The following is a 12,441-nucleotide window of genomic DNA, read 5'->3' as shown; positions in this document are numbered from 1 at the left end:
GAAACTTAATTCGAAAATGTACTCATATTGGTGGGGTTGTAGGTACCAGTGGCCATGCAGTGGCTGAGATTCTTTGGGGGCAGGACTGTCAATAAAAATGATGTAGCCAATCCCTCTTGAGGTTGACCCCCAAAGCTGGACCAGAGTCGGGATCCGTACCAGTCAGTGCTCTGCCTCAAGTGGGGCCCACCTCTTCCTCTGTGACCCAGTTCCCAAGTAAATGACCTTTAACCTTTGGGTCGACCTCTGGAAGCTACACTCATTGCACATCCAGGGACAGTTTACCCCCAAACCAAAGGAAAGCAGGATGAGAATGTCCATTGGTTTTGAAGGACTGGGTGATTTAGCAAGTCGTTATTGGGTACCTATAATAAACCAAGGCTTCCCCAGTGGCTCGGCAGTAAAGAACATGCCTGTAATGCAGGAGACACAGGAGACAAGGGTTGGATCCCTGGGTTGGGAAGATCCTCTAGAGAAGGAAATGGCAACCCATTCCAGTATTCTTGCCAGGAAAATCCCACGGACAGAGGAGCCTGGCAGGCTGCGGCCCATGGGGTCACAAAGTCGGAGACGACTGAAGTGACTGAGCACATAAACCAAACCATCTGCCTTCATGTCTCAGAAGTCTGTGTCTCCAAGACCATCAGGCCACCCTAATACCTTCTAGAGACCCTGGCACGTAGGTCAAGGCTGGGTTTCTGCAGAGTGGGGCTGCATGACAGACTAAACACTAATGTAAACTAACAAATGGTAGTCCGGTTAAGCAGATTTAGTTAGACCTTCAAGTGTTTTTCACGAGGCTCCCTGATTAAATAAGTGTTTGGGGGGTAGGGATGTGTAAATGTCCCTTTGGTACAAGCACTAGACAGACACTTCTACCCACAGAACTACAGAGTTGTTGAGATTTACCATAAACAAATGAACACGAGTTCAATGGGAAAGATAAAAATACCATTTCTGTCTTTAAAGCTGCCATGTCTATGTAGAGGGGATACACATACTCTTCACAAAAGACCCCATAACATTCCTTTAAAATGGAGCCATTAATAGTCAAGAAACAAACTTCCTTAGCAGCTTGGGTTCATTCTCAAAAACAAGGAAAGCGGTGCTTGTTGCTTTACTTTTAATAGCGCAGGTTGTCATGCCAACTAGTGCTACTGTTTAAATTGAACAGGGAGAAAAGAAGTGTTCCTTCCCACACAAGCCTTTCAGCAGGGCTCACATGAGTCTTTTTTTTTTTTTTTTTTTTTTGGTTGCGCTGGGTCTTAGTTATAGCATGTGGGATCTAGTTCCCTGACCAGGGATCGAACCAGGGCCCCCTGCATTGGGAGCCACTGTGGACCACCAGGGAAGTCCCCACATGAGTCTTTAAAAACATACAGACTCCTAGCACTGGAGGGACAGCAACCATCACTTTTGTATCCTGTCAGGATGAAGGTGGGATGCTCCTTTGGTTTGAATTCCCTCTGTACACGGTGCTCCTCATCCAGGGTCTGGCTGAATAGCACCCCGAGAGAAAGAACAGCATCGTGTGGGCACACACAAAATCAGCCCTTCTTGAGATGTGAGAAGAGACTTCTGTCTTAAATAACAGAGACAGAGAGGAGAGTTGTTTTTTGGGAAAGTGGCTCTGCTCCCCAAGCAAGCACAGTTCTTTGTTTTTAATTTTCTAGCTGTCTATTTACTTTGGCCGTGCTGTGCGGCAGGCATGTGGGATCTTATACTTGCCCAACCAAGGACTGAACCCACGCCCCCTGCACTGGAAGCACGGAGTCTCAACCACTGGACCTCCAGGGAAGCGCCCGAGCACAGCTCTCAAAGGCCAGGGTCTGCACCGCACTTAGAACCCGCGCACAGCTGTCAGTGACGGGGGGCGAGGAGGAGACGGGCTGGGCGCCGAGGCAGGGCCACCCAGCCTCCTCCTGCTGGCAGGCGTGCCTGGGGCAGCCGGGTCCTGACGCAGAAGTGTTGCTGGTGCTTGGGGACAAGAAAAGGGAGGAAGGCGAGAGGAGGGGGTGAGCAGGAGGCAAGACCACCTCCCCCAGAGCAGCCTGCTGGTGGTGACCTCTGCTCACGGAAGGTCCCAGCGGGCACAAAGATGACCCCTGCATATTGGCGTCTGGTAACCTGGCTCCACGCTTTCCACCCGGTGTCCTCTCCTCCTCTCCGCCCTGCACGAGAGCAAGGCCTCACGCCCTCCTGCCTCCCTGACCTTGATGGTGAGGGTGTCCCTCTGCTCTTAGACTTTTTAACTCTTCTCAGGCCTCGAGGAGCTAATTCACACATTGGCTGCTACGATCCTCCCTGGTCACCCAACCGGCCAGCTCCGCCACACCTGGTCCAGAGCCTTCACCTGCAATCAACACGCCTGGCGCTATCCAGCCTTCTCTGACTGGCTGCCTTTCCATGTGTTTGTTTCTGATGACTGGAAGTTTCTGGAAAGAGCAGATCACTCTCGTGTACTCAGCTGCTTCCCTGGTGCCGGGCAAGTCCTGTGCACAGATTGGAAGGAACAGTGCAGCAGCATGTGGCTGCTGTTTAATAAGCTCTACGCACTGGGCTTGGTTCTGAGCCCTTTGCATGGATTAGCAAACAAACCTCAGAACGGTATGAGATGGGTGTGATTATTATCCCTATTTTACAGAAGGCAAGACTGAGGCATGAGAGGTTAATGACTTGCTGGAATCATACAACTAGTAAGTGGCAAATCAGGAACTCAAACCCAAGGTCTCCGATTTTAGAGCCTGTGTCCAGAGCACACGAGATTGCTGACTTAGGTTTGGAGGCTGGGGTGGCTGGGCTCGGGTGGGGGTGTCAATGGAGGGGAGAAGAATGATTGGGAATATTCACAAACATCTATAATACTATTCCATTCCTTGAAACTTACACTCAAACAATGGAATACTATACAGCTATATAAAATGATGAAGTTATGTACAGTCACGGCCTGTATCTATTTTGAATACAAGTTTCATGAAGTGTGAAAAAAAGAGAAATATGAAAAATTGATCTCTAAAATGTCAGTGGGTACTCAACTATCTCTAAAGAGTGGGATTTTCTGTGACTTTTTTCTTTTCCATATTGTATATATTGTTCAACTCTTCAAGGAGTCTGCTGGGCTGTTGCCTACGGCAGGAAGACCATGAAGTCAATTTCATTCTAGAAGAAAAATGAAAGCAAAACAAAATATAAAGAGGGAGAAAAAGAAGGGGCAAGGGGGAAAGCCAGGAAATGTTTTTCAACAGAGGGTGTTTGAGAAAGATCACTGTGGTGACGATGCATGAAACAAAGATGGGATATAAACTATCACAGCATGAATGAAGACAATGGTGATCACTGACATTCACAGGGCCTGAAGAAGCAACGTAGGAAGTTTAAAGCCTAGCTACCCCGGAGCAGGACTACTTGTCACAGTCAAATGCCTGTCAACTGATAAATGGAGAAACAAATCTCAGTCTATCCATACGATGGAATGTTATCAGCCAAGAGGGTGGATTCATGTTGAAAGATAGAAGAACCTTAAAACATTAGGTAAGTGAAAGAAGTATAATAAGCTCAAAAGATCATATACTGGATGACTCTATTTATATGACATACATTAAGTCACCTCTGTATGAACCTTCAAGTTACAAACTTTCAAAGATGCAAGTATGTGTTCCATCAATGCCAAGTGTGAGTGAAACTGCAGCCTGCCCTCCACCTCCTATTGCTGACGACCCTTCAACTCTACCATCTCCCACCTCCTCTCCCTCCTCCAGTCAGTAACTCTTCTTGCCTGTCCACTCGATGGCCAGCCTCTGTATACCAGTGGTTGTATATACTAGTGTATTTTCAAGGTACTGTACTGTAAAATTAAATTGCTTTGTTTTTTTTTAACGTATTATTTGTGTGAAAGGTATTATAAACCTATTACAGTACAGTACTATATAGCTAACTGTGTTAGTTGGTATCTAGACTGTGTTAGACTTACGAACACACTCTCGGGATGGGACTCCTTTGTATGCTGGGGACTTATTATATTCAAAATAGCTAAATTCACAGAGTCAAAAATCAGATTAGCAGCCAACAGGGCCTGGCAGGAAGGAGAAATGATGAACAAATACTTATGGGGATGGGGTTTCCTTTCAGGGTGATCAAAGTGTTTTGAAATTAGAGGTGACAACTGCCCAACAGAAGGAACGTATTAAATGCTACTGTATTGAACCTTCTAAAATGGTTAAGTTTATGTTTTATAAATTTATCTCAATTAAAAAAAAATTCACTTACCTTTTAACCTAAAGTCCTCAGAAAATGGAAGGGCAAATGAGAAGAAGAAAAAAAGAAAGAAAGAAAGAAAGCAGCAGCAAATGAGGGAAGCAGGACAGTCTAAGTAAGACCTGAGACCAAAGGGCAGTGGGGGGTTGTCTGTGCTCAACCAAGGGTGGGCCCAGCCCCTGTCCCCAGGAGGAGAGCTCTCCAAAGACAGGCCTGGTCCGCGAGATGCTCTGCATTTTCGCCTTCCTCCCACGACAGCCCTACTTAGATCTGAGACGACGTGGATACCAAATGTTAGCTGGGGAAAGCTCCATCTGCAAGCCCGAGTAGAAATAGCAAGAAAAACTAAGGCCGAGGATTCAAATCCTTCATGACTGTATGCAGAACCTGCATGGAGACTCGCCCAACATCAGACACCCCAGATGGTGAGTGCCTGCTGCTTTGGCTGTCTCTTCTTCTGGACTAGGGGTCACTCACGGGCAGGGACCCCGCCTAGACCACGATACTGCACATCCAGCCCTAATCATAGCCCCCGGTACAGAATCAGGGCCTGCATATATATGGGATTAAAAAAATGAATGTCCTCCATTTTAAGTATTTGATCCACTGACTTACAGTTTTAATGGGTAAAACACACACAGTACAAAATTCAAAAGGCTCCAAAGGCTCCCACTGTTCTGCTCCAGCCCCCTTCAAGGCAACCCCGCACTGTCTCCACAGGGTCCATGTGACCAGTGCGGTGAAATTCTGAATTGCCAAGGCTCCACCAACCAACCAGACTACCCAGTGACTTGGGTGTCTGGGCATGACCACGAGACGATGCAAGGCGTGATGTCAAGGTGAAAGCTATCTGGGTGAAAACGCGGTGCCAGGATTCCACAACAGGCGGAAGCACATGCCAGGGAGCCGTCGGCTGGCAGAGGAATGCCGCTAGGTGACAGCCGTCCCCCCAGAGCCATTCGTGGAAGGAGGAGAAGCCTGCGGGCAGGGGCCGTCCAGCCCGTCCGCCACGCCGGCCACCCCGGGCTCGTCACACCTGTTTCAGACACAAGCGAATTTCAAGCCGGGGACCCGTTCTGTGGCCCCATGATAGGAGGGGAGCAGTCGTGCAAGCCCAACGCAGCCTTGGACGCCGAGAGACTTTTAGTGGTTGGTTGTCTAGGAGAGGAGGGAAGTTCACCTTAAAAGAACTCAGCTGTGAGCTGCGTGGCTCTCTCCCTGCAGATGGGCTCCTTGGTGGAGGCGGTGGACAGAACTCAGCCGGCCAGGAGGAGAGGGTCCTTGGGAGTCAAAGCCCCTGGGGTGATGAAGAACCTGGGTCCACCCCAAGCCTGGGACGTGCCCCGGGGGTGCACCTTTTGACAGGAACATCTGGACTCATCGCTTCATCTGAGCCAGATTGCGAGGGGCTTTTTTTTTTTTTTTTGAAGCCTGAGTAACCGTCGCCCTGTATAGTCACCAAACCAAAGGCTAAAAAAAGATGGGAGCCACGCAGGCTCGTCTGTTCCCCGAGGCTCCTGCCTAAAGTGGCGGTGCACCGGCAGGCTACAGGGTGAGCCAGGCGCCGGTCCGACGTCAGCCAATCTGTTACAGTATTTCATTCCCTGTCCGCGTGCCCAGAGGCTGTTGCAACGCGTATAAATTTAGAAGAAGCAAGATAAATACCGTGGAAAGGTTCATTTGAACAAAATGAGTTGTTTTTCCTTCCTCCTTTTCTTTTCACTCCACTGAAGAAGAGAGAAAATGATCCTGTGACTGAGTTAGCCTCTTGGGGGGCAGATTTGGTGTTCTGGGCACCCTCAATAACGCATAAGCATGGCCACCGACTAACCAGCTTCTCCCAAAACTGTAAAACAGTCCAGCTTCCAGCCTGAACGTCTCTTAGCAGCTGAGGGAATAAGGCGGCAACAAGATCTGTAAGCAACTGGGGTCTCCTCAGAATGAGCGAAAGACTCCACGTGAAGACAGCGTTTACTCTCCCTGAACGAAGCCTGTACCAGCTCACTCGACGCACGCTGTGCCGGAAGTCCCGGCTCACTCGACGCACGCTGTGCCGGAAGTCCCGGCTCACTCGACGCACCCGGTGCCGGAAGTCCCGGCTCACTCGACGCACCCGGTGCCGGAAGTCCCGGCTCACTCGACGCACCCTGGGCCGGAAGTCCCGGCTCACTCGACGCACCCTGGGCCGGAAGTCGCCAGTGCGCCAGGAGTTATGCCTCAATACTTGACAGAAACTAAAACCAGCTTTACAAGGAAATTAATATCACAGATGGGAGAATGGGGATCAGCGTGGAAATCACACTGAAAAAGAAACTGCCTGAGAAACGCTTGCCTTCTCTTACACACAAACTCACCCCCAGCGGGTTTATGGACCATCGGTAGGAAGTGAGCACTAGTGAATTCTACCACCGCATGGTGCAGCCTGATTCCCATCTTGCAGAGAAGGAAACCAAAGTTAGATGAGGGGACGGAGGGCACATGGCTGCCAGTGAGGGGGTGGGGGCAAGACCAGGTCCACCAGCTCCTCCCAGTGCACACACCCACACACCGCCTGTGTGTGTGTGTGTGTAGACCAGGTCACCCAGCTCCTCCCAGCACTCACACCGCCAGCACCACCCACTGCCTGGAAGTCACCCAGACTCAAGGATTGTACCTCTGACAGCATCTCATACTGGCCTCTTCTTCCAAGAGCAATGGTCAGTAAATCATAGACCACAGATGCGCTCTGTAAACTGATGAGACGGTCGCTCTTGTGCTCAGGTATCCTGCTCAGCACAGCGTCCCGGTTGGCCTAAAAACAACACAGAAGGGAGAAGCAGATGGTGAGCTGGCAGTGCACACAGTTATCACTTTGTACAGGGAAGCCATTCAGGGCCTGCTGCCCCGAGAGCTTGCAGAGGGCCTGGGGACAAGGGCACGAGTGAGTAAGGGGTCGTTTACTCAAAATCCTCAGAGCACTGAAGGACTCAGAAGGCCTAGAGGGCACTTGTCCATGTTGGCAGGCGTCTGGAGGAAGCTTTAGGAGCTGATGCAAAGCACAGTGGTTTCTCCTGGGCTCAGGCTCATAGCCAGTCACGCAGTGGACACAGCTGCGCTTGAGGGCAGCAGAATCATACATCAGATGAAGCCCTGCTGTGCCTCACTTATGGATCCTGCTTCTCCTCTACATGAAAGAGCAGGAGAAAATCCCCAGCCCCACACTTCCCATTGCCAAATGGTGTTATCAGGGCACATCAGTCCTACAGAGATGTGTTGTCCTTTTCCTCTCTCACCCAAGCAACGTTCGAATCTCTGTATGACAGCGTTACTGGAAGAGACGACAAAGACTCATTCAACCTTGTTCAGGGAAGCACAGAACAGAAGCAGAAGAGAAAGCAAGAAGGAAACAAACTTTTATTTTAAAAGATGTCAGCACAGAGGACTCAGGAGAACAAGGAGGCATGTCTATTTCACACCCCCACCGCTCAGCACAGAAACCCCACAGGCGCATTCAAGCTTATTCATCTCGTTTATCTAGAAATCAACTGCTCTCCATGGCAACTTGTTTTCATTACTTTTGCAATTACTCCACCAATTCCTCCAAACACATCACATGTACTGGAGACTCTAAATGTAGCTCATTTTCCTTTTCTTCCTAACAGGGAGTTCAGTACCAATAAAGTAAGACTTTGCCTGTCTTCTTTTCCCTTCTAATTAACAGAAGTCTCCAGACCTATCCATCCCTAGGAACACAGAAAGGGCCCTTCCATTTTCCCTGCGAAACTGGCTCTCGAGGGACCAGTCACTGGTCCAGGCAGCCCGACATTTACCTTCCAGCCTGACACTTGGAAAGGCCATGCACACACCTTCTCACTCACTAATGAGATGGATGCTTTCTTTTGTAGCCTCCTGTCAGTACTTACTCATTTTAAAACTCCTTCCTCTTAAATGTCAAAGACAAATAAGAAATATATAAGACAGGCCACTTCCTACAAAGTGAGTCATCGCTTATGGAAACAAGTCTGCTTTTGAAAATTTCATTGTAAGTTTTTCTGGTTAGAAATGCCTTTGGAGCCAACAAAAGAAGCTGTGAGGGAAACAGGGCCTGATATCAGTGGTCTCATTTGATTTATTTGCTCCAAATGTTCCATATTGTGACCGACCTGGGAGAGAAGGGAACACAACAAAACATCATTTAAGAAAGAATTTCAGGTTATGCCAAACACATTCCTTTTTTCTTTTTAAAGAGAAAGCCTATCAGTGCCTTTTGATTAAAAAGGTACAATCAGAATCTCAAGCAGGTCTACAAATAATAAATAGCCCAGAATGCTGTCTCAGTAGTAATCATGCTAAAATACAATTCTGATAACTCCCTTCTCCTGGAAAAACTAATTTGATTTGAGGTAAGAACACAGTTCAACTCCAAATGAGTTCTTGTAGGCGGAGGGACCATTGACAAATTTATGTTTCTAAGTTAAAACCAGGACCAGAGGAGAATACAATTTTCTCAGACACACACACACACACACACATACACAACACAGCAATTCTCATTTTGGTTCTGAAATTGAGCACATCTATTTTCTGTCTAAAAACTGAAAAAAAAAAAATCAAGGGACATGAAAAAAGGCTTCCAAAGGCAACTTAATTTAGATTTCTACCTACATAACCATGGAATGATTTACTGGGAGAACATAACCGTCCTGGTTGGCAAACCTCATCCTTCTTATTTACTGTCATCATTTGGATTTCATCATCCTCTGAAGAGATTTTCTGGAAATTAAATACGACAGAGTCGAATTTGACTGCCTCAAAGGGATCCGAAATTTGAGTATCATTAGGGTCTGTCACTGCAGTGAGGAAGCAGGAGGGTTAGACATCACTCCCAAGACATCTACTCTGAGAGCATGCATTCTAGAGATGTCGCCAGCTTTCCCAAATTCCAAACTGGAATGCACACAGCCTGACAACAGAACACAATATTTTCAATCAGAATTGTCCAAGAGATCGAAAGTGTATGGTCACCATGCTTTCAGAACTGTTACATTGTCACTAACTGAGTTTGCCCAAAGGAAGCTAAATGCCAGGTTGTGAAGAGCCCAGAGAGGAGGAGGGAATGGCAGTGAGCACTCCCACCTGCCACAGAGCTGACGACGGGGCACGGTGAGATCTGCTCGTCTGAATACCAGTTACAGGAGGCCACTGGGTGCTGGCCTGTGCACATATGTGCCTCCACCACTGTGCCAAGGCAGAGGAGAGGATGTAAATGACACCATCCGAAGTCACCAGCTGACAGTCAAGGAAAGATGAGCCATGGAGGCGACCTGTATCCTTCAGAGGAAGTGGGGCCAATGACGTCAAAGGGCTTCCAAATAAAAAGATGCGGTAACTCAAGCAGTCTCACTCTTGTAAACATCTCAGGGCCATTTCACAGAAAAAGAAAACCCAAAGCTCTAAATTAAGGCAAGAAAGCTACCCTCCCTGCCCAACCCCAGCCTCTTCTGCCCCGTCTTCACTCAGCACCCATTTCTAAGTCTTCTTCCCCAGAGGATATCTCATGCCTCCACTTAAACTGTAAGCTTAGAGTGGAGGGGACCACCTTCTCTTGCTGTAGTTACACCTCCTTTTTCTCCTTGTTTTTCCTACTGCCTGCCCAGCAGGCTGGGAGTTACAGAAGGGAGACAGGGTATCTGCTAGAAGGAGCAGGAGACCACTGAAGGAGGCCTCCCGTCCCTCGTCTAAATGAGTTGGTGGACACAAGGACCTTCCAAGCCCCGGGGCTTGCTGTTCTGCTCAGGTGCCCAGCACACATCATTTATGTGCCAAGGTATTAACTACTATGACACATATTACTCTGGCATGCTTCAAGATGAGCCATCACGCCTAGCGATGTGCTGAGAAGAAACCCAGTAAATGATGAACGATGAAATTCTAGACCTAAATTCGATCTCCTGGCCAAACACTAAGAAAACATTTCAAAGGAATGTGATGGTCTGGCAAAAACTCCCTCCCAACAGTGGAGCTGGGTAACAGAGTGGGCTCTCCTGGCCTGGGACTGTGCAATGCCTGGGGATCAGGTAGGGGCTGAAGAGAGGACCTGGGTGGAACACAAGGCGTGTTCATCAGGCTGCTGCTATGGAAACCAGAGGTTCAGTACAGCCAGTGTTTCACCCCCAAATTCTCCCTCCCACCAAGGCAAATGAAGAAGGCTCATAAAGGTTTACCCTTGAGGACTTCTCCCCCACCCCCATTTAAGGTTCCCCTGATGGTCGTTTTAGCTGTAGTTCCCCATATACAGCTGTGTTCTTGTTCAATCAATACTTTGTGGATAAATGAATGAACTCAGATGCCTGCTAATTGCTAAGGGAAAGAGAAGTTTCACGCGTCAGGCCAACCCAAGGGGCATTTCTAGCCAGCCCAAGAATTAGAAACATCTCTCTTTAAACCACTGTAGTTATTTTTCCCACTAGGTATCCCCTTCAGAAAGTACTCTTCTTGTTTCTGCAAAGAAAAAGAGTCACTATCCTGATGGAGTCACCATATCAAAACAGGGACTAAAGGAATAGGGGAAAGAAAAATGTAAAAACACATTCTACTCACCATTGATTCACTAATCAGCAGTAATAACAGGGCTTCTTCAGTATTTTCTTGAGGACAAAAAATGCTGTATAAAGAAAATTCACTTTGATATATCGCAATTTCAAAGTAACACAAAATACATGACTAACAGCAGGACTGAATGCTAATAGCTTCTAGATTTTTACATAGTATAGAACCCATAAAAAATGCTGGATAATCTGGGCACTTGAATTAATTTGTTTACTTCTATGGTAATCTATGGAATTTATACATTTTAACTAGGCATTTTAATAGCAGGTAGCAGGGTAAAGCTGTAGAAACCAAGTTAAAAGCCCAAATAACATTTGTGACTATTATAGAGGCAGAAATTTTGATCAGTACAAACTGACATTGTCTAAATAATACAGACTTTCTCCTAAACCCATTATGAGCTATAACCTGCAGACATTTCACTACATGGTACTCTTCTCGTGTCTTACTTGCTAGCTGGCATATTGTATATTGTCATTTCGATGAAATAGGAGATTGGAAGCAATTTTAGAGTTTGAATAATTTCTAGGATACTGTAAGATACTAGGATACTGCTAAGTGAGCTATCTTACAGAAACACACATGCCAAATTTTGGGGTAGCATGCAAGAACTGTCTTATTAGTCAATTTTATGGAATTTGGCTAGGCTCAACATCTTGGATTAAAAGGAAAGGCTTTTAAGCTCAATGTTGCTCAGGATTAGAGAACAATATAAACCAAATGTAACTCTGATCTCCATTCTCTATATCCTATTTTTTGTGATTTGAGCATTCTAAAAGACTTCCGCATTTTTCTCCATTCTAAAGCTCTAGAATCCTTGAGTAGAACTGTGAGCTGCAGCACAAGTTGGGCCAAACTCAGCCCTTCTGTGGAATGCTAGAAGAGTGCAGGAAGAATGCATGGGTTAAGGACTTCCCTGCTGGCTCGGTGGTTAAGACGCCACGCTCCTACCGCAGGGGCACAGGTTCAGTTCCCGGGTGGGGAACTAAGACCCTGCATGCTGCACAGCGTGGCCAAAAAAAAAAAAGAAAAACTTTTAAAAAAAAGTTAGAAAAGAAAAAAAACCCTGGATGTTTTGGAGAGGACTAAATAGAGACTAAATTTACACCTTCCCAGGCATACTATTACATCTAACTTAAGAGAAGGGATGAGGCCCCCTGCTGCCCCCAAATGGTCAAAAAACATTTTCCAAATGATTCTAAATTCTTGTGATTTAGGCACTTGTGATCTAAGCTCTTGTGATACTTGTGATCTAAGCACTTCTTTTTGCAGTGCCGGCAACTTCTGTACTGTGTTAAAGGACCATGAGGAATAAGACCGAAAAGTACAGTGACTGAGAGTACAGCTCGAACATCCTGGAGGTAAGGAGACCACCTGTGGGATGGTTCCCATTGCTCTGTCAGGATTAAGAGTTTATAAAAGGGCCTGTGAGCTTCAGGGCAGCAGTGGAGAAACAGACATGCAGGACAGACTTTCGGACATGGGAGAAGGGCAGGTGACGAGAGAGTAACATGGAAATGTACAGCACCGTGTGAAACAGACAGAATGTGAACGTGATGTACCACTCAGGGAGCTCAGACAGGCTCTGTGACGGGCTGC

At 47.1% G+C, this 12,441-nt stretch overlaps 1 protein-coding gene across 7 annotated transcripts in view; it reads right to left on the bottom strand.

The window, feature by feature from the left end:
* TTC7B (tetratricopeptide repeat domain 7B) overlaps positions 1-12,441 on the bottom strand; it is a 265,869-nt gene that overhangs the window by 110,838 nt on the left and 142,590 nt on the right. For all 7 annotated transcript variants that reach the window (XM_061156423.1, XM_061156424.1, XM_061156421.1 and 4 more), the window contains exons 8-9: positions 10,834-10,897; positions 6,908-7,045 (exon numbers count right to left, since the gene is read on the bottom strand). In XM_061156423.1, coding sequence (XP_061012406.1) covers positions 6,908-7,045; positions 10,834-10,897 — 202 coding nt within the window. The remainder of the gene's footprint in view (positions 1-6,907; positions 7,046-10,833; positions 10,898-12,441) is intronic.

The sequence above is a fragment of the Dama dama genome, chromosome 12 (genome assembly GCF_033118175.1).
Source record: "Dama dama isolate Ldn47 chromosome 12, ASM3311817v1, whole genome shotgun sequence".
NCBI lineage: Eukaryota > Metazoa > Chordata > Mammalia > Artiodactyla > Cervidae > Dama > Dama dama.
Note: the sequence above shows the minus strand (reverse complement) of the source record. Positions and strands in the feature narration are given on the sequence as shown.